The sequence below is a fragment of the Cystoisospora suis genome (genome assembly GCF_002600585.1).
Source record: "Cystoisospora suis strain Wien I chromosome Unknown contig_1851, whole genome shotgun sequence".
NCBI classification, from domain to species: Eukaryota; Apicomplexa; class Conoidasida; order Eucoccidiorida; family Sarcocystidae; genus Cystoisospora; species Cystoisospora suis.
The window spans coordinates 1,651-22,632 of record NW_027154651.1 but is presented as its reverse complement, the minus strand read 5'-3'; the positions used below and the strand labels follow the sequence as shown (position 1 = coordinate 22,632).

The following is a 20,982-nucleotide window of genomic DNA, read 5'->3' as shown; positions in this document are numbered from 1 at the left end:
GGAACAGATTTCTTCAGCGGAAGCTGCACGGCCCCCGACAGCGCCGAAGAACGTCACCGTGACTCCAGACCGCAGGCAGTCAGTGCACAAGCGCAGAATGTTACCGCCGAGACTACCGGCAAGGTCCAGGAAGACGCTGACGGGGGATCTTTCGCGCCTCCTCGTTCGGAGTCTCCAAGAGAGGAAAGTGCAGATTTTGCCGGTGGGGTGAGCGGAGCAATGAATGCCTTATTTTACAGTGTCAGTGAAGGAGGTTTGAACAGCAGGAGGGGGACGACAACTTCGATTCGCCTGTATCCGATTGTCCGGGGCGTCTCACGCGACAATACCAAGCGTAGGTGGGCAGTGTACTGGAAAGGAAATCGCAAGTACTTCTACGACAAATTCTACGACGATAGCTACGAGGCGTACTTGCAGGCGGTGGAATTCCGCAAGCAGGCGAAAACCTCTACCGACAGACCACCAAGCGACTGCACCGCGGCGGCAAGCTCCTGCCCCAATTCTACATCGATGTTCTTTCCCAACGCTTCATCCGCAGGGGCGTGCGGAAAGACAAATTCTTCGAATGTCTTTCCCTCAGGTGCTTGCTCAGTCGAACACACGTCAAGCACCACAACGGGCGTAAGCGGAGTGTGCTCTGCTTCGGAGTCTCTACTCTCCACCGGCCGCACCCCTTCGAACAGCTCCATTGATGACACCCTACATCTAACAAGTCCGGGAGAGGCGTCCGGAGCGCTCCCAGTGAATCGTAGCACTGCGCGGGTTGGTGCCGGGGGGGAGCGAAGCCTGGGAAACTCGACTGAGTGCGCCGTGAGGCGCAAACAAATATCGCCCCAGGCATTAGAGTTGTACAAGAGCGCCGTGCGCCTGATGCTGGAGGATCTGACCACCATCGTTGTCCCGACGTTCATAGCCGTCGCGCGAGTCACGACGACGCACGGGGCACAAGACAATTCCGAGTTGATGGCTGAAGGCGCAAGGGCGGTCGCGTCGCTTACACTCTTGCAGAATCTTTTGCAGTGGCATGCTCAGCACGTGCAAAAAGCTACTCGTCAGGAAGCTCTGACTCCATTCTTGACAGTTCTTGCTCCGTGTCTCGAGGGCACTCAGTTGCCCAGTCAGACCACTCCGTATCGGCAGCAGTGCTTGCTTCTCGATTTGTTGGAACTGCACATCCGGGAATTACTCTTGATTTCTAGGAACGTTCACAGCCACTTTCGCCAGGAGCACACGGAACAGCTGTTCGTCCTCATGCAACGCCTCATCAAAGACAGAAACAGCAGTCGGATTCTGCGGCCCAACGAGGCAGTGCCTGGGTCAGAAGGAACGTAGAGAGAGTGCCCAGCTGAGTGCCGGTGGGAGGCCAGGATGGGGCACTTCAACTCAAGTAATAACGAAGTCATTAAAGGGAGGTTTCGGGAGAAGCAGATCGTACTAGTGGGCCTGCCCCCGTGTGTGCCCGCCGCCAACAGCATGATCAGCGCATGGGTTGGGCCTGTGCGCTCGAGTCCAAATCGTATGCGGATCCGCAGGGCGCGCATTTCGTGTGCGCGATCTCTGGTCCGCGGTCCGGCGTTGCAGTGAGGGATGCTTACGCTGAGTCTAAACACCGAACTTGTCTTTACAACGCGACAGAGTGGGGTGCTTCAGGGAAGCGGTCGTATTGCTGGCCTGATCCCGAAGGGTCCTGTGGTCAGCGTAAGCGAGCTGTATACTGGTTCTCTTACTCGTAAAGATCTGATTCAGGTTTACTATGATCAGTCCTTCATGTGAACTTGGCCAGGCTTGATTGTCAACAAAACGCAGCCGTCGGCGCGGCGTCCCACGGGCTGTAAAGGGTCACAGTTCGTGAAGTGGTTGTGAGGGGAAGCCTCGCGTTCGCTTTTTTTTTTTCAGGTCCGGACCAAGGTTCCGGTGCGAGTTTCATGAGCTGGCAGGACTCCCCCGCGTAGTCACGGATGTGCGATGGTAGTCGGCGGTTTTGAGTGTGCCAACACAGCCCTGTGAGAAACCCTTGACTGGCACTAATTTAGCAGCTACTGGCAGGTAACCACGCGGCTTCTCCGCCTGCACGCTCACGGCCGGGTGCGCGTAGCCGCGTGTATTGTCACGGCCATTAGGACTACCAAGCTGAGGGAAAAGGTGTCGCTCCGGGCAGGCCAGGGCAGTAGCCGGTCCAGTCGTCTCGAGTGTCGGGAACGAGACGACCGTCTTCTGCGAACAGAGTGCCTGGGAGACTCTGCAGGTGTGTACCTGTGTACTCCAAGCAGCGGTTTCAAGAAAGAGTCAGCGGCTGGCCGCTGGAGGTCTCCTGTGTGCTATTCGTGTGTGATCAGGGGGCGACGAACCGAGTATGTACTTGCTTGTGGTTTTCATCGACCGCTATATACTATTCGGGGTCGTCGCTTGAAGCATGGGTTTTGCATCCAGGTGTACAATGATGCAGGACGCTGCGGCAGCAGCCGCTTCTTCGCGCCTTGCTGAGAGACTCGTGTTTGGAGGTAAAATAAGGGAACTGTGCATTATGTCGACTGTCTGATTCCAAGAAACTGGAGGTAGCCGACGCATTTGTCTGAGTGATAGCTTTTCCACTCGGACGGAGCGTGGTATGCAGTGAGTGCCCTTGCGTGCTCCGTGGGGAACGTAGGACACGTTGCCCGGAGTGGGCGCTCTTTCGGGCATCAGTAAGGCAGTTGCGAAGCGGTTCGGGTTTGAAAGCAGGGCGGTCCGCGATATTCAGCAGGCTGCAGGGCGCCAGCTTTTAGACTTTCACAGCGACTGTGGGTAACAGGGAGAGCCCCAACTCACGGTGAATGATTACTGGCATCGGTTCAACAAAGAGGCCCAGCACGCCTCGTTTCGAGGAATGCCGCGCGCTCCGCAAGGGTGGTACTGGAGAGCAAGACAGGCACGACCTCAGAGTGAATCACGCCTGGATTTAGACAGGATGGAGTCTCACTGCTCTCCGCCGGGACTCCGTCGCTCCCATCGCCAGACGACCCCAAGCTAGGTCGAATGCAAGTACAGACACTCTCAGTCACAGAAACGCTGCTAATCCTGTATTACAGAGAGCGTTGACGAGTGTCGCCATGTCAGTCAATGCCGGCTTTTTCACTCGACTGCTCGCATGTGTTGCCTGATTTGCGTCTGTGTCGGAGCGAGGCTGGTCGACCCGCCCACAGTGGAGACAGGAAGGGGACGATTCGCAAGTCGCCGAACAGACTACCAAGACAGAGTCTTCGTGTGCAACAACCTCGCGTGGTCTTTGAAAGTATGTATCCGCCACAAGAAACCGTACGCTCGTCGCGTGTCTCGGCTGCAGTAGTAGCCTGTACAGTATACGGGAGCCGCAGTGGCTGCGGTGCTGCTGTCTGCTGATCTTCCATCTCCGTCTTAGGAAGGCTGCGTCGTGTTGCGTCGGAGGGGTTGAAGCAATCAAGAGTTTGGCCCTCCGTGCTCTGTTGGTGTCGCGTCCGCTCGTCACGTGTCAGCGCGCCCCGAGGCTTTTAGTTTTCCTGTTGTCAGACCGCTTTCTTTGCTTTGCTCAAATCCGTCAAGAGCGACAAGAACTCCCAGCGTTGGAAGGCAGGTTTAAGGCCTTCAACATTGTCAAGAGAACCAACGGCTCCACACCGTACGGTGGGGATTGCGTCAATACAATGACATACCCGTACATTGCTGTTTACGGCTCCGAGAAGCCGTACGGAAGTTATACAAGCAATAGAAACTGAGAAACTGAGAGTCCTTCCACTGAGCCAAGTCAGTTCGCCGGCTGGGAGGTATAGACACCGGTCTACCCGTCCGCTACACTACCTGAACAACCAACCAACCGTACACCAGTTCTGAAATATGCCTAACTCGCACCATTGCTCTGCTTCTCACGGTGACGACTCAAATAGCACTCACCGATTCTTGGCTTTGCCGTGGAGCTACGTTGAATACGGACCAGGCCTGACGGCAAATGCGGTCGACAAGCAACTCAATCCACAATGTTCCCTCAGGCTACCCCGCTAACCACGTTCAAGCACAGAGGAGGGTCCCCATGCCACGCCATTCGAAGATGCCACCCACATCAGGCCCAACCAGTGTGAAAATCAAAAATATGTGAGGAAGCCGCTTGTACATCAGAAGCAAACGGCGGCTTCCCCTTCAGCGCCTTAGCCGCCTGGGTCATCTCGGTGCTTGTACTTGTTCAGGGACGGGCGGCAGCTCCACAGAGTCTTATTTTTTATCGGCCTGGATCATCTGGGCTGTTTTCGTCCTTCATCGGAATGGAAGCCAGAACACGCGCTTTTCTCGTCGTTCGATCGCACTTGCCCATCACGAGTCGACATATCTGAAGACAACGGGGTAGTCAAAACATGGAAGTAGGATGTCTTGACGTTCGACAGCGGACCCGGATATATGCTAGAATGAGAGGTCAGGAGAGATGAGGTCCGACAGCGGGGCCAGGTATGTTGTTAGAATGAGTTCCTCCAGCTCCGGAGTGGCCGACTGAAGTAAATGTACATCAGGAGGGGTAAGGCGATTTACAGCTACAGGGCTCCTCAGGAGAGATAAGATGCACTACTCGTCTATACTGCCTACGGAAGAACAGACGTCAGCACCGATGAAGAGGTGAAGGGATGGCAGCGTGGTCCACACAGGATGGGCACTCTGAATCACGACGCTATCAGACACGCGCACAAGCACACACGCCCTGCACCCTGCGACCACGGCACCGTCATGAGCCCACGCGCTTCGTAAGAAGTTTCCGACATCTACGCGCAGGACAGCACGAAAAAGGAATACCGTCACTCTCCGTTGATGAAAGGTGACACCCAGTCTGAGCCTGGGTGCATGCGACCATTCACCTCTTTCGTCAAAGGCTATGGTGCACAACTACGTCGTAAAACTGTGGTCTTCAGTAGAACTAGTCGCGCCGACATCACTTACATGAGCCTCAAGTGTGTTCTTGTGTCGCTTGGATGCGACAACTGTCACTCGCATTCCCGACTGTAGATAGCCGGTAAGTATCCAGGGAGCCATCTTTGCGCCAACGTTGTTGTCAATGAACCTGAGCAGACCGTAGACAAAGGCAGTAAGGAATAATGTTTTCCAGTCGCCTTCTTAAGAACTGCGCCACGCGCGCCGCTGTAAGCAAATGGTTCAGCGCCACCTTAAGTCCAAGAACAGCTGTTTGGTGGTCCGCCTAGAGGCTGCGTTTGCATGCATATCAGCAAACACCTACCGTTTGATGGGCCGAGCACCAAATTTGTGTGTGTAAGCTCTCTGGGCAATGAAGTCTTCAGCACTCTGGTCCAGGATGATTTCAATGCCCTTCTTGGCGAGTGCCCGCTCGAGATCCCGGGACTGAAGTCTCACAATCTGCTTGACGTCGGCGGCCTTCATGGGCTCAAAGATCTGTGGCGTGTCAACGGATACACAACCTGGACAGCCTCGGCTGATACAAGTCATCAAGTACGCTGACTGCCAGTCAGTAATCTAAGCTGCACTACAGAAGGCACCCCGAGATTTCAACGCCAAGGGGTACAGTACTGGCTCTGCCTGACTGTACCCGAGCACGCCGAGTGAAAGTCAGCCTGGACACCAAAATAGTTCCCCATCAAAACACGCAAAACAATGAGAATCGGGGACCTACGGCTGAACGCGACGCAAGTGCTTTGGTGGCGCTAGTTGACCGGACGACAGCCCACAGAACGTGACCTTGCCGTGCCAACAGCTTCGAAGCAGTACGGTCCTCTGGCGCTTGCACGTCACTAGGACATATTCATACCCCCAGCCCCGCGACGCAACTTTACGACTGACAGTCTTTCGCAGACAATAACCGTAACCACTCGCACGCGCGCCATAGTTTTTTTATTCGTTTCAACGGACGGCCGTCAGGGAAGTGTCCTACTACCGCCTCCTAACCACTCTGGGGTTATGACACCAGTCAGACGGCCCTCAGCTGCGACTTACAATAACACCGGAGAACCGGTTGACGACTTCAGGTTTTAAAAGGCCAGCACCTGCAATTTCAGAGAGCACCTTGCGCCGAGCTTCCTTCTTCCAGCTCCGGCTCGCCTTGCTCTTTGACAGCGTTTTGCTCTTCTTCTTGTCCCCGTCGCCTTTCTCTTCTTCCTCTTTGTCGGCAGCCTCGGCGCCCTTCGCAGCCTCCGCAAAATGCTCCAGGCTGCCACTTGTTTCGTCGAACCGTGCCAGGGCGCCCTTCCCATCCTTTTCGCTTTGTTCGAAAGCTGATATGATGTACTGAGCACCGACGTTCGATGTCAAAATAACCACGCAGCTCGTGAAGTCAACAAGCACTCCTTTTCCATCAGTTAAGCGTCCACCGTCCAGCATCTGAACACAATGTGCAACACGGCAACAGGGTTCACATGCCTGCGGACACTTCGCGCAGGCAGTCATGACTACTTCCACGGCTGTCAGCATCGCTCCCGTTCTGTTCTCGGCCAAAACGCTTTGCATTGAGATGCAGCACAGTTAAGAGTGAAAAAGATCGGAGACTACATCAGCGAAGCTGTAACCGTACATGGTGAAAACAATCAGAGGCACCCGTAGTTCTGCTCCGCCGAGAGTTCCCTTCTGTCAAGGGGGCCGCTTTTTTGAGCTTACTTGCAACATGATTTGGAGAACCTGTGGGTGACCTTTCTCGATCTCATCGAAGAGAACTACACTGTGAGGTCTGCGGCGGACGGCCTCCGTCAGTTGGCCTCCACTCTCGTGCCCAACGTAACCAGGAGGGCTACCGATCAAACGCGAGACAGTGTGCTGCTCGCTGAACTCGCTCATGTCGATTCTAATCAGATTTTGTTCACTGTGGAACATTTCCATGGCAAGGCCGCGTGCCAGTTCCGTCTTGCCTACACCTAAGATTCGAACAGCAGCACAATAGGCCGACTGTTCTGCGGAGATGCAATGCATGCAAAATAGCCTTGCCGCTGCTCGAAGTCAGACAGCGGCTGCAGCAGCTACAGCTTCTATGTCAGTCGCTTGACGAGAGACATCACCACCTGCTTTTCTGCTAAGCGCTCGCGCCGTCCGACTATCGTTCCACGCTGGTGAACGGGGAGTGGAAGAGGAGCAAACGTACTTACCAGTAGGTCCAAGGAAAAGGAAAGAACCAAGCGGCATGTCGTCCCTGTTGAGGCCAGCCCGCGCACGGATCATTGCGTCTGCGACGGCTCTGACGGCGTCATCTTGGCCAATAACTCTCTGCTCGCAAATATACATGGCAGGCACACGTCAGCAACAGGTGACGAAGTGCTCTTACCAAGCGATGTGCTGTTCACCGCATACTAGAAAGACACTGTTACATACACACGCACACTCGTGTCTTCGAGCCGAGGGTTCTCCTGTAAACTGTCAACGCTTAGTGGACAGCGCCATTTTCTCCATTCTCTAGTTTGCTTGCGCCCCTGTTCCCGAGCCGACACGGCACACCACGGTCTTCACAAAACTCCTCTCCTCGGAGTTCTCTAGTTCCCATATGCGTGACAGGCGTCATGCAGCTGTCGTTTGAACTGGCCAACGGCCTGCAGCCTCCTGCCACGATGACGCAGGCTCGCTGTTGCCGGCTGAGAAGGGTGCCGCCCCATAATCTTACGGCGTGAAGGACGTCTGCCAGCTTCAGAATCTTAGACTTTTCGTCGTCCGAGAGCTTTCCGAGAGGGATGCCGGTCCATGCCGAGATAACGGCTGCCACGTCGTCAGCACCAAGAACAAGCTCCTCGTCGTCCTTTTTGGCTTCCGCTTCAATTTCACTTTCCAGTTGCTGAAGCGTCTCTTCAGTGCCCTTTCCGTGCTGCAGAATACCGCAGGCCCACGATTCAAAGTTCTCACCCGAGGCAGCTCAAACTATATAAGGCACACACAGCTGTACACAACCAGCTATTTTCATGCAGTATAGGGTCTCCATGCGGAACCAACAAACCTGGTCTCGCGGGCAAAGCCCTCCAGGCTGGCGAGCTAACGAGAGCCGAATGGCCGTGAGAGTAAGACCGAAGTGACGAACTCAGTGGTTAGAGAATCTCCAAGTAGAAGAGTAACAAGGGAGTAAGCTCAGCTAGCTTCGGTTCACACGTAAGTTCGGTCTGTCTCTCTAAGCCTACTATTCATGACCCTGCTGAGGTGCTTCTTCCTGTAGATGGGGCCATGCGGCACACCACGCCATGTGCTCACCTTCTGCTTTTTGATCCTCTCCGCGTCTTCACGCTCTGTCGCCTCGTGCTCCTCGGCATTCGCCTTGTCCTCGGCCGCCTGCTCCTCCATCTCGTCGTCCTCTTGGTTTTGCATGTCCCACTTCACACGCTTCGTAGCCGCCGCCTCATCGAGCTGTGAACACCTCGACAATTGGAGGGAGCTTCGGATATGCAAACCTCGAAATTGCTACGGAGCTCTTGGGACAAACGACCCTTCCATGTCTATGTGCCACTTGCGCGGGCGGAGCACGAACATATGCCCCGGCGCGCTTGCGAGGATGACACGCTAGCACAAGGAGACTGGCGACATAACGGACCTCTTAGCCGCCGTGGACAACGAAGTGCCGCGCCCGTCTCGCATGGTTGTTCGAGACGACGCTCACTGCGAAGGCATCCAGAGCGCGCAGAACGCAGCCAGCCATTTACACCCGGGCGAAGGATTTCACGTGAGATGCCTCGTGCATCTATAGGTTTGTCGAGACCGGTGTCACAGAACCTACGAGGTCTATAGCCTTGTCCGGGAGCTTCCTATGTTTGACGTATTTGTGTGACAGCATGACGGCCGCTATGATGGCTTCCTCGGTAATCTTCATTTGATGGTGGCTCTCGAACATAGGAGCCAGTTTCTTCAGAATGAAGATCGCCCTATCTGTTGATGGCTCTTCTATAAGAATGGGCTTCAGACGGCGTTCCATCGCGGCATCTTTCTCGATGATTTTGTACTCGTCGAGCGTCGTTGCTCCCACGAGTCTGCACATACAAGAAAGTCACGTAAGCAAGTAAATCAATATACAAGAAAGTCACGTAAGCAAGTAAATCAATATGGAGGCCAGAACTCAGAAGCTGTCCTAGCCATCACGTTTCCCGGTGACACCAGTGTAAGACAAACTAACACAAGACATGTTAGGCGTGGTACTGCCTGTGTTGGACTCAGTCCGCTGCCTAAAAAGTCCGGCAGCAGCTCTTGCAACTTCTTACTAAGGCAGCCAGGCATGTTGTACATATTCTCAGTACCCAGTCGACCGCTCCGCGTACGGTAACATATTGTTGACTGCAGTGGTCTGGTTTCACAAGTCATTCTGTCCGAAAGGTTTTACTGAAGCAACGCGTGTTTACCTACCGGAGCTCGCCTCTGGCCATCGGTGGTTTGAGCAAGTTAGCGGCGTCCATGCTGCTGTCAGACTTGCCCGCACCCATTATCATGTGAATCTCATCGATGAACAGGATGACCTTTCCGGAAGATTTGACCGCCTGGAGAAAACAGTCCAGTCAAGACCATCATACGCGACAACGTCTCGGAATTCAACATTCTTGAGATGTTTGTAGGCAGTCTTCCGAGTACTAATCTGTGGTAACTGTTGAAACTTATCTGAAAAACTGAACCGCGGGCATCTGCTCAGGTTACTAAGCGAGATGATTATGACCGCCAGCACAGCGGATGCTCTTTCGCATGGAGTGTCTCGCTGAGTGTCGACGCTATGGGCGCGTACTTTCTCCACAGTGCGACTTACAAAGTCGATAAGAGCCTTCATTCTTTTCTCGAACTCTCCCCGATAGCTCGCTCCGGCAAGCAGCCCCCCGAGATCCACGGCAAACAAGGTCTTGTTCCTCAGCGCCTTCGGCACCAGACCCTGAATGAGCAAGACGCGAGCGACCACGTCACAGGGACACCACTTCGGAGGTCGATCGGTCTATCGATACCCGTCCGGGCACAGAGTTTGTCTCTTGATTCCCCGTATCCAATTTTCTTTGACTTGGCACAGTGGCCCTGCCTTGCCCCGAATGACCAGACGAGCAAGTGCACAATAGGGGGGGGGGGCTCGCGCGCCTTCTTTTCTTACTGCTTCTGCTGTGCTAGCGCCACAGTAGCTGACCAGACCTTTCCAAGGCATCGGGGGGCTAGCCGATTCCAGGATGGGACGCTTACGCACGCTAACTGTGTACCCCAGCAACTCGCACACGAGGTGCCTCGCTTGCTTACCTCGATGATGCGCTGAGCGAGACCTTCGACAACAGCCGTTTTCCCTACACCGGGCTCACCAATAAGGCAGGGATTACCCTTCCCCCTGCGGGTCAGCACCTGAGCACGCGCAGGCCACAGACAGTCTCAGGGCTGCGACCACAGTGCGATGGTATTACCGAGCATGGTAGGACACATGTTAGCAAGAAGCGGAGCAGTCTCCGATACTGGCAGCGTCAACCTCCTCGAAGAGAACAACCCGGACGTCCATCACCGTAAAAGATGACAAGCCCGGTGTGACTAGTACGGCCTAGGTGTACCACCTTGTCTCCGAAACGCACATTACCCAGAACGCCTGGGCGGGCGACGCCATAGACGCTGCTTTGCTAGTGTCCACAGTGGGGTGGACGGGCTTCAGCAGAGCTAACACCGTGGTGAAGAAAGCTGGAGACAAGAGAACTTTGCGTGTTAAGGCTGTGCGTGAACACACGCTACGCGCTTTAGGCGGCTTCGAGCACCATACGGACCATACGGAAAAGAAGTCAGCGCGTTCTCACCGTGGCCACCTCCTTGATCTCCTTGTTACGCCCAAGTACAGGTTCGAACTTTCCTTTCTCGGCCAACTCTGTCATATCTGTACAGAAGCTTCTGATGATCTCCTCTTCGGACTGCGCTGCCCTCTGTGTCGACGCACCCTTGGCCGGTTCTGACTTCTTCTCTGAACGTCTCTCCATGTCGGCCTTCAGTTTTGCCTCGTACACCGTGACCACTTCTCTGGAGACAAAAAAGTCGCGCCGCCGGCAGCTGACGCATGACGGAAGCGTCTTGGTGTTTCATGAACATAAGAAGCACATACCGCCCTATGGCAGCCTTCGTGGGTCTTACGGGCAGAAGTGTTGCGCCGCTCATCGCCCATTGTCATTATGGTCTCACTGGTGTCTCTAAGTTGAATCGCCCGTTAAGAAAATCCGTCTGCACTGTTAATTTCTGAGACAATAAGGTGAATGGTTCGAGATGCTTTTGCCAGCATAAGGAAATCAGTTCTGCCGTCACTACCTCCGCCCCGAGAGTGGAGGGTGACAGGCGATGCTTCTCCTTACTCAAGAAACACTTTAACATCACAGCCAGCTTGCTCCAGCATCCTCCGCGTGCTGACGTTCTCCGCCAAAGCAAGTACGAGATGCTCCACACCGATAGTCATCTTGCCGTCACGCTGGGCCATCGCCAGCGCACGAAGGGCTGCCTTGTTCAACTGAGGAGAGGAGGTGACCTCATCATACGCCAGGAAGTCCTAGAAAGTGCAGAGAGCCGACAATACGGGGCGAACACACTCCTCGTCCAGTGCGCACAATTTTTTCTAAGTCGCTAGTAGCAAGGAAAGAACTGTGACCAACTGGACAGCGGAGCGGATGCTTGTCAAAGTGACACTGAATCGGTAAACATACGTCAGGGGCTTTGCCGCCTAACGTAATGTTTCGTTGATTGTTGTGTCTTTACTACACTGACAAAACCCGCACGCTTGGGACATGACAAGCGTGCGGGATTTGTCAGTGTAGTGACACACAAAAGCGGAGAACAGAAAGCACGACTGGAGGAAAGTGTGGACTGCAGGGATCCTCGGGACGGGCATTCTCCGCTGCCGCCACCACTCCGCAGTGTGTCGTCTTCTCTTCGATACGCAGATGGCGGGACAACAGCCACACACGGAGCCCCAGTTGACACTCACCGTGGACGTGGGCATCTTGATGAGGATATCGCTCATAGCTTTCTTCACCTTGTACAGATCGCCGCCGCACTTCTCGAAACATTTCCCGAGAGCTGAGCCCGCGCAACAGCGGAATAGGGGCACGCGGGAACAAAGAAAAGAAAAACTACGCATTGCCCCACCTCTCACGTCTTTCGAAACTCCTCGGGCCTCACCGCCCAAACGGATTACTACCATACAGTTAGTGCAGTCACACGCGGTGAAAGACAAGGACCAAGGTAGATCCGTGTCTCCTAGTCCGTGAGCGGGTACTCCGGCCTCTTCCGCAGGGATGCCGGTGTTCTTTGAACTGCTGATGTTCTAGTGTTGCAGTTCGCTTTCGAGGGCAGGAAGGCCTCCGTGTCCAGGGATACCCTTCCCCCAAAGGTCGTGTCGCGTGTTCCTGTAACCTGTATGATTCTTCAACGAAAAACCACACGGCTTCCGAGTTTGAAACTGCTCTTTTTGACAGTGAGCCATATATTTTCCTCTCCGCGACACTCCTCTAGTCACTCACCACGCAGTCAGTAACGGACTGTAGACAGAGGCACATGCGTTTCAAGCTTACTTATCTCCCCTTGCTGCTCGAAAGCAACTGTAAGGAAGTGGGGGATGGCAATCTGCGCATGCTGCATGAACATCGCGAGCTTCTCAGCTTGGTCGAGGAGATCGCGGCAATCTCGGCTTATGCTTGATGGCTGTAAACAGAGAGCACGTACTAACGGTGGCCGGCAACCGTTACTGTGTCAGCGCGAGTCCATCGTTCACAGCCATCTCCCACAGGTTCCGTAGCGGCATCAGAACAACACTTCCGTTGCAGATAGGCTGTGCTTCTTCTTACGCCTCGCTGCAATGAAAGCAAGTCTAGAGAACGCGGTTCACTGGCGATACCCAACGAGCTACGCGAGTTTGCAAGGTTAACACGCCGCCGAGGGCCGCACATTCGCTCAAACCATGCAATCAACGTTACCCACGGCCTCCACCGAAGTGAAGGCCGGTCGTATCGGACACCTACGACGATGGAGAACTGCTCGGGCACAAGACCCTCACACGGCCGGGCAGCCCGCACCTGATCTCGAAGCCACTGGTATGCCAACCACGACGACATTGCTCAGAACTGGATGCTCTCCCAACCCCGGCGAGCTTACTCTTTCATCTTTGGTAGTGGACTGGACAGAGGCGGGAGTGTCCCCAGCTTTTGCCCCAGGGAACCTCAGGACTGACACAACGGCGGCAACAAGGGCGGCAAGGAGAAAACAGCGAAGGGGAGTCCTCTCGGGGCGGGAAGGCTTGACCTGAGCCTCAAGTTTGGGGCTGAAGGGATATCTGGCAGCACAGCCCAAGCGGCCTGGTACAACACCAGATGAACGTAACCTGTAAACATCCATTTTGTCAAACCCTAGTCACGGAGTTCCCCACCGCTTGCCTAGTTTGTTCACTGCGCCGACACGCTGGCGGGGCTGAACAGCTACAAGCCGATTTTTTTGACACCCGCAACCTTGTACTTCACCTTCCTAATGCTTTATTCGAACCATAAAGGGTATATAAATAAAGCACTACGAGACCACACCTCTTGCCGGACTTTTCGCACTAACGCCCGAGTCGTCCTCCGAGCAAGGTGGCTCCCGGGCGCCTCGCTCTCCACGGCTTCAACGCAAATCGGGACCGATTAGCCAGCTAGCAGAGCTGGCAAAATGCGAAAACGACAACGTCCTCCTACATTCACCTAACCAAGCAGAAAGGGGGTAAGAACAGGGAGAAAGAGTGGCATTAGAGCCAGGCCATGATACACATGCGCCAAGAGTGTTACCGGCCCTACACCGCCGGTCCTTCCGACGTTAAACCGCGACGGGCGCGGCGGGCCCAGGGCGGGGCCCGACTGCGGCTTGTCACGCTGCGGTCACGCACCAACTCTCAGTCGGCATCACCCCCGCGAGGAGATGGTGCAGAACGTGCGTTCGTCAAGGCAGCCAGAACGGCTAAACGCCAGGCCCAAGCGGGCAACTGGCGCGCAACGCCCTAGAGGCTGGAGACTTCGGGATTCTAATTGCATCGGCAGCATGCTCTGCTTTTTGCCGTCTTTTTGTTTAAGAAGTCTCGGTCGATGCTCTCTCCATGGTGACGCTCCAGTCGAGAAAGCATCTGTAGAAAAGCCTAGGAGGGCTCTTGCTACTCCGATGTGGAAAGAGTGGCTCTGTTCTTGCGATTGTATTCATTGTAGTTGCCTGACGGGCTAGAAGGCAACATCGACTAACAGCGTTTCACCGGACATATTTTCCGAGCTGTCTGATACGCAGGAGTTCATCACCATGTAGGTGGCGATGTGTTGGCAGGACGGTACGGAGAACGCTTGCCCGAATCAACGCATCAAGGCCCCGCGTCATGTTATTGAGCAACTTTTAGTGCGTCTTCCTCCGCACATATAATGTCTGGGAGGCGTAATAGATGAGGTCTTAGGCACGGTACCTACAGACGTTTCGACAGATGTACGGATACAGTGATATAGGGTTTGTGCACCCTTACAGTTCTGATCGAATGAAGGTTCTGGGTGTCTCGCAGCCCTGTCACTCGGTTCACCGTTAACAGCAAGGCCCGGTCGTACACGCTGCGGGCAGCTCGTCGGGATGTTACGTCAGTCTTCTTGGATCTATCGCTCCCGATGAGATTCACTATCGTTGTGACCCGAGAGGACTAGGGTAAGCAGAGTAGTGATAACGCAGAGCAACCTGGAAGAAAATGAATTGCAGGGAGGTCCTACGTGAGTTTCTGAGTGCGGCTCAGCCGGCGAGCATGCTGTCTCTCTAGGGAGCTGCCGACAGGGAAAGCACGGTGGAGTGGGGGCTGCCGAAGGGGAACACGACTTTTGGTCGCTACCCAAAACACATCGACTGCTCTTGCTAGTTACCGTACGGAAAAGCAGCGGGCGGCCTTTCTGGAAGAAATTGATTTCAAAGTCTTTTTCCCAGGCAGCCAGCCGTAGGGACATCTTCTCGAGTATCGCGACTGAGCGCATAGTAGCAAACCGTGCATAATAGGTGTCCCCCCTACCATCCCAACTGATGAGCCTGTCGCGTCGCATGTTGCTTTTGTGTAAGGTGCACTGCGTTACTGTGAAAAACGTTCAGTTGTGCTGGTGAGTGGGAAGCTTCCAAAAGCGCCATGGCGCGCACACACTGCGGTTTCCGGGCGCCAGTTTGTCTGGCGTTGCCAGTGATCGCGTTCAGCGCTGTCCGGGCGACCCCTGCGTCGGCTGCACTCCCTGTTCCAGAATACACCGCTCGAGTGATGACTGCTGGAAGAGACATGGAGGTTTTATCAGGTAACAGCATTCTGGCCGGTGTTCGGCGTGCCGTTCCCTCGTTCTTGAACACACAGTTGGCGGCGTGGAGAGAGTTCCGTCGCCAGACGGGCCCTTGGGGGCTTCCAGTACTTATGTCAATGGCTGTCTTAGCGGCGGTAACCTATAAAGTTCTGAAGGAAAAGATGCGAGAGCGTCTGATCCGAAGGCTGGGGAGAAAAAAACCCAAGAACCGGCGATGAGCGCAGCGGGGCCGTTCCCGGCAAAGGCAAAGCCTGTCCGCGCCGGCCCGCGGCGCCTCTGGCGGCCCGATCCCGATGCATCGCGCAGCACGGCAATCCGACCACGGAGAAGTGATCAGTGCTGCCGCTACAAACTGCAGAAGCCGAAGTCGCCGTGAGCGAATGCCATCTAGCACATGTCCTACTGCCACTCGGGAATTGTTCCCGTCAGTGTTTCTGACGCCAGCAGAAGCGCCGTCAGGCAGCAGTTCGAGCGCGCCCGTCATCACAGGCACCCCACCTGTTCAACGCCCGATTCCTTGTCATTCCTGTTCGACTTCGTTTATCTGGTAGAGGAGTCAGACAGGTTACCTGATGTGTGCTGCTTCCTGCCGCCGCGAGTTGCTTGCTAGAGTCGAAGGACGTCTGCAGTATCTCCCAGCGTGCTCCTGAAGTTTCCGACAGCGCGAAGAAACAATGCCTCTGCAGCGACAGGGCTGTCATCTGAGATAGGATAGTATCCTGGCAATAGTTGCGCACGTGTGTGGTGCTGAAATGTCTATCAGGAAAGTGTCGCGCACGACGCAGATATGGCTTGTGGGTCAGGGGGGGACATTCCATGACTTTCACCCCAGTTGTCTGGACTCCAGTTTCCTCCTGGCATCACCTTCTCGACATCGACCCTCGCGCAGTGATCTGAGACCACTCGGTCCCATCGGCTCTTTCTTTATGGCAACTTTTTCCACTGTCACCACGCCGCGGGCGTTTTCTTGTATGCTCCAAGAGTCATGCACACAGGTGCCGCACATGGTGTTTAACCATAGGAAAAGACGCGGGGCGTACACCAGCCATCAAATGCTGCGCAGGTGACGCCGCCGTCCTTGCGGACGTTTTGAAAACACAGAGGGCGTTCAGGGGTGTGTGTGCCCGAGGCTGACTCCTCCGCAGCCTAAATAGTGGCGCGGACCTGGCAGTCGAGCCGTCAACTGTGTCGACGTGGGCTTTACACGTCATCGGTGTACTGTGGTGGTACCGCGAGTCCACCCCGGCGCCTAGACCAAGAGCTGTGCGGGGCGCGGGTACGTGGTTTGTGTGGGACCTGGAGTTTGTCTCCCTGCAACTCCTACAGCATCTCAGGAGTAGACCGTACAGCTAAACAACTAGGACCGAGCCGCACCGAAGTGAAGACCGTAGGCGAAGCCTACAGCGCAGCATAACACACAAGTGCACAAACGCTCACATAGGGGACATCGGGATCAGGGGCGGCCGCAACAGAGGAGTATTGTGACGACATTTTCTAGATGACCTGCCTGTTCATACCGCAAAGGCATGCTGATGTACAGGAAACACACGAGAACTGTCCCACATCATCCAAGGCATTAGCGGACTGGTGCCGAAGTGACATAAAGCTCTTACGCGTTATCACTAGTCACCCGAATCAACCGGAGGACTGAACGTGAAATTTTGCGGAATTCATACGCCAAAGGACGAGATGCATGTAATAATCGCCCACGCGCCATGACTGGGGGTGTCGTGTTCGACCCACTCCAACAGCCTCACTGGGGGGAGCGTGGGCGATCCAGACAGGAAACAGGGATCGTACTCGACAGCCGCAGCCACCATCACATGACAGGCGCACGCCTCTCGGACTTCATCCTTTGAGAAGAGCCGTCACAAGTGGCGACTGAAGTACACGTGACTCGCGCTAGAAGACTGCCCCGGCTGTACGACACACGTAGAGCAGAAGAACAGCGTCCGCTCGAGTGTGCTTCACTTTCGATCAGTGGTGTCCGGTCACTTGTATGCTCGACCTGGCGAGCAGATGTCACTTACTGTAGAGACTGTCGAAAATAGTATAACCATCCCTGGCCATGTTGTCGAGTTCCTGAATTGAAGGAAACACACCATCTCAACAAACCCGTCGAACGCGGCACCGTAAGAACCCCGTTCTCCGTAGAACACATGAGACGCGATCACATCCGAAGAGTTGCCCCGGTCCGGAAGGGCCCTAGAACTGATGAGAATGGTAACGACAACTCCCTTTGTAAGCCTCTTGCTCGCTAGCCCTATTCTTTGGTGAATCCGCAAAAAAGGACTGAAGGACTGTGTGCAGGCACCGCAGCCGCCCCACTACTAGCTGCAGTAAGCGCAAAGCCTTCCAGCACACCGGTCCTACCTCCAGGGGTTCTAGGTGACGAAAGATCGGTCACGCTGACTGGAAGTATCAACTCTTTCAGAACTCTCTCTCTCTAGGACGCACTAGCTAGCCACAAGAGAAATCTCTGGTGTTGCATCTCCTTCGCCCGAGCCCTCACACTCGTCTTCACCGTCGGACATGCACACGCTTTCGATGGGAACCGTGAAACCTCCAAGCCTCGATCTACGTGAGTAAGCTCCCCAAAGACAGGCTGTATCCTTTTCGAAGAATAGCAAGTGCTATACATGCCAGCAACACAACCACGATCCGCCAGAGCGAGAAGGCTGGAGAACTCTCAGCGCGAAAGGTACGTGAAACATTGGCAGTACCTGCACAAGGCTTTTCAAGGGAACGATAATGACTTCGATATCCTCGTGGTCATCCAGCTCCTGCTGGACAGAGGAGTTTTCCTCCGCGTTCAAATCGACCTGAGATAAGAAACCCCGTATTCTCTATTTCCTGCGATTAACATCACATGCTAGCTGCTTCAAGGGTACGTGAAATCTCTACATGGCACCACGGTTAACTCAGAGCCTGCCAGAGACTCTACCACGAACACGTTCTACAACTGCACCTGCTCGACTACGACAGGTCTACATCTGAACCTTGCTCCTCCCAGGGTTCTGAGTCTACCTTGCACACGCACATACATTGACGCCGTTTGCATGGTTATGATCAGGCCAAGTCCCTCTCAGCATAGTCGAGGGACAAGAATACACTGCTCCGAGACCGTGACCAACTCCCTTACACACGTGCACACGAAACCTGTGAGTTGATATTGTACAGTCTATTCTCGTTCTTACGTGGGCCAAGAGTCTGCTCGAGAACATTTACGTGGGCAAAAGCACCATGCCTACACAGGAGGCTCACCACGACTGTAACAAGATGCAGCTCCTCTCGACCGACCGTACTTTGTGTAAGCTTCGGCCCGACCGAAACGACCCTTCCTGAGAAGCCTGCAGAACATAAGACGCTGAACCTCCGCTGATTGTGTACGATGATTGCAGTATTCTAGGAACGCCATCCACATTCCCGACCAGAAATTGACGTCTGGCGGGGACATTTATCAACACCGCAGTTTGAGGCCGTCCGAACTGGCGGGGTCTGCTACGGCTTCTGTCTCCCTTACGTGGGATTGGATGACCCGAAACATCCGCCCGGGCAGGCGGCCGCCACCACCGCTTTTGCCTCGCCCTTTTGCGGGTCCGCGGTCCCAACAGAACGCCTGGAGTATTGGCTCAAAAGCTCCTGTCCTTCGACAGTAGAGCCAACTCCCACTTGCGCTCATGAAAACAAGGACATGTTGTGTATGCAGTTTCTCTGGGTAGGTGTACGCGCCTAAAAACAAACTGTCTTTCCCTCCGCCTAAAGAGATACAGCCAAGAAAAAAGTTCCTAGGGTTTGCTTTATCCGGTTGTATTCCGCGGAGACAACGAAGCAGAGTAAACGCCGTGCAACACTTTCATTGCTTTCCCAGTACCTGTTTCCTCTTTCAGCTCGCGCAAAGCGGCTTGCTCTAGGGTCTCTCCGGCATCTACCAGTCCGGCAGGGAGTTCCACAGTGACCGCGTCGACAGCTGCCCTACAAAAAAGAAAATGAAGAGACTGCACCAGGTCTCTCACGAAATTCATCAGATGTCCTGGACACTCATGTGTTGCACGAGCACCGAAAACGTGACAGGTGAACGTCTAGCATGACCATTCTTTCTCCACAGATTCCAGACCAAGCGGCACGGCACACAGATTAACGGCATGGAGGGAGTTGCCCACCGGACATCTCTAAAAGGTGCATACACACACGCCCGGCCGGACTGCGAGATTCCGATGCCTAGACGCTGGCCGGAAGACCGTATGTCGTTCGTGACAGCTCAGTGCAAACTCTTTGTTACCACTCTTATCAACCGGCCTTGCAGAGGAGTGAGGGAGTCGGTGCAGCAGGACACAGTACAGAAGGTACCACATAACTCCCTCGCTTTCAGCCATATGCCCGTCTGCCTTCTCTTTCTCTGATTGTTGAGACCTTGTACTCACGGGAAATCAAAAGAATGCGCTTCCCATCTACTTCCCGAGTGCCTGTGGCGTCCGAGCAAAGGTCGAATCCCCAGACATCTGGGATGGCTCGTCAGTAGCTACTCTCACACGGCGTATTCGCGCTTGCCAGCGGCCCTCGGTCCCTGGATGACCGTACACGCACTGAATACTCCTCGAGCCAAACCGCGGGCAGGTTAACATAAAAAGGGCTGCAAAAGCCCTATACGAGCTTGATCAATCTGGCTGCCTCTGACCGCCCCGCACTATAGAGCTGAGCAAACAGCATCTGGCGCGCATGGAAAGACCGGAGATCTGTCTATGTGTGGGTGTCTCTGGAAGCCGTCCGCAGCGTGCACCGTGCACGAAGGCGGACCAAATGAGGTGAGGCTCACCGATACTGCTTGACAAGAATGATTTTCTCGGAGTCTTCTGCCTCCTCTGCTCCCCCTCTTGTAATAGCCAGAATCGCTACGCTATCAGCTTGGACTTTGTTGCCCGGACCCTCTTCAATACCCATGCCCGGCCTTTCCGTGTTCCCTTTAGACTGCCCAGGTATCTGTGCAAGAGAAGACCTAGCATGCTCTTCGGGTGAAGTCCGGACAAATCTCTCCCAGACGAGTTCGCGACTTCCTGACGGGTCGAGGTACGTAACCTTTTCCAGTTTTAGCCAGTCGCCCCTACACATCTCCTCAACTCTCACATAACGGCTCCGGTTTGCAGGCAGCCGGCCTGCATTGTCAGGCGCTCCGGGCGTGGTATTGCCGAGAGGTGCTAGGTCAACGGTGTGTGCGGGAGCAGGTGCAGAGGCAACGTCGGATCCAAGAGCCATTGCCGTAGTGACACCACAGAATGGCGCGCGCCCACAGGGTGTTGCCTTCTGATGGTTGAAAAACACGCTGACGAGGAAAACCGCAGACAAAAGCAACAGGGCGCTTAAGGAATAGTCACGGACAACCGGGGAGGCCATTTCTCGGACCCATGGAAGAAGTAGCCTAATGTTTGTCTCTGTCCCGCTCCCCTGTGAAGGCAATGAATAAGAGAGGACTGAGTGGAGCCGCGCACGGGTAGTGAAGCAAAGAGTAGAGTGGGTACTACAGATTAGGAAGACCTCCGCAAATAATCGGAGAAGCGCAAGAGAAAGGAAAGTAGTGATCCGCTACGCAGCACACAGTACCCGGACCTCCCGAAGTTCCACGACGGGGGCAAGCACACTGAACCGAACTATGGTCAGAAAAGATCAAAGAAAACGGCGAGCATGGTGACGTGCGACCCACTGGAAAGATAGGTCCCTGCAGCTAGCCCGAGCAAGGTATGCCTCCTGTGCTTCG

At 54.7% G+C, this 20,982-nt stretch overlaps 3 protein-coding genes across 3 annotated transcripts in view; 1 reads left to right on the top strand and 2 right to left on the bottom strand.

Annotated features, from left to right (window-relative positions):
* The window catches only part of CSUI_004108 (ap2 domain transcription factor ap2viia), a 6,501-nt gene extending 2,792 nt beyond the window's left edge, over positions 1 to 3,709 (top strand). The window contains exon 1 of the mRNA XM_068064303.1: positions 1 to 3,709. This exon is cut by the window's left edge and continues 2,792 nt beyond it. Within this exon, the coding sequence (XP_067923721.1) occupies positions 1 to 1,332 (1,332 nt within the window). The 3' untranslated portion in view covers positions 1,333 to 3,709.
* A 201-nt stretch (positions 3,710 to 3,910) lies between these two features.
* Positions 3,911 to 13,773, bottom strand: CSUI_004107 (aaa family protein). The gene is made up of 17 exons (XM_068064302.1): positions 13,057 to 13,773; positions 12,477 to 12,606; positions 11,891 to 11,982; positions 11,265 to 11,455; positions 10,722 to 10,938; positions 10,186 to 10,284; positions 9,716 to 9,835; positions 9,325 to 9,455; positions 8,705 to 8,954; positions 8,185 to 8,337; positions 7,610 to 7,807; positions 7,101 to 7,218; positions 6,619 to 6,872; positions 5,962 to 6,345; positions 5,231 to 5,403; positions 4,927 to 5,056; positions 3,911 to 4,336 (listed from the first exon to the last, which is right to left on the bottom strand). The coding sequence occupies exons 1-17, from the start codon at positions 13,294 to 13,296 to the stop codon at positions 4,229 to 4,231; spliced, it is 2,988 nt and encodes a 995-aa protein (XP_067923720.1). The 5' UTR covers positions 13,297 to 13,773; the 3' UTR covers positions 3,911 to 4,228.
* A 2,730-nt stretch (positions 13,774 to 16,503) lies between these two features.
* On the bottom strand, positions 16,504 to 20,978 carry CSUI_004106 (nudix family protein). Its single transcript, XM_068064301.1, has 6 exons — positions 20,047 to 20,978; positions 19,105 to 19,205; positions 18,495 to 18,580; positions 17,954 to 18,052; positions 17,261 to 17,312; positions 16,504 to 16,628 (listed from the first exon to the last, which is right to left on the bottom strand). The coding sequence occupies exons 1-6, from the start codon at positions 20,619 to 20,621 to the stop codon at positions 16,588 to 16,590; spliced, it is 954 nt and encodes a 317-aa protein (XP_067923719.1). The 5' UTR covers positions 20,622 to 20,978; the 3' UTR covers positions 16,504 to 16,587.
* Between the last annotated feature and the right edge of the window lie 4 nt (positions 20,979 to 20,982).

Excerpts from the sequence above, each read along its gene's own strand:
- CSUI_004106 (XM_068064301.1), bottom strand. The coding sequence starts at position 20,621 with ATGGCCTCCCCGGTTGTCCGTGACTATTCCTTAAGCGCCCTGTTGCTT. Across the intron at positions 19,206-20,046 it reads ATTCTTGTCAAGCAGTATCG|GGCAGCTGTCGACGCGGTCA; the intron begins GTGAGCCTCACC and ends TCTTTTTTGTAG. Across the intron at positions 18,053-18,494 it reads TGCATCTTGTTACAGTCGTG|GTCGATTTGAACGCGGAGGA; the intron begins GTGAGCCTCCTG and ends TTCTTATCTCAG.
- CSUI_004107 (XM_068064302.1), bottom strand. The coding sequence starts at position 13,296 with ATGGATGTTTACAGGTTACGTTCATCTGGTGTTGTACCAGGCCGCTTG. Across the intron at positions 10,939-11,264 it reads GATGTTAAAGTGTTTCTTGA|AGAAGTGGTCACGGTGTACG; the intron begins GTAAGGAGAAGC and ends TTTTGTCTCCAG. Across the intron at positions 8,955-9,324 it reads ATGGCCAGAGGCGAGCTCCG|ACTCGTGGGAGCAACGACGC; the intron begins GTAGGTAAACAC and ends TTGTATGTGCAG.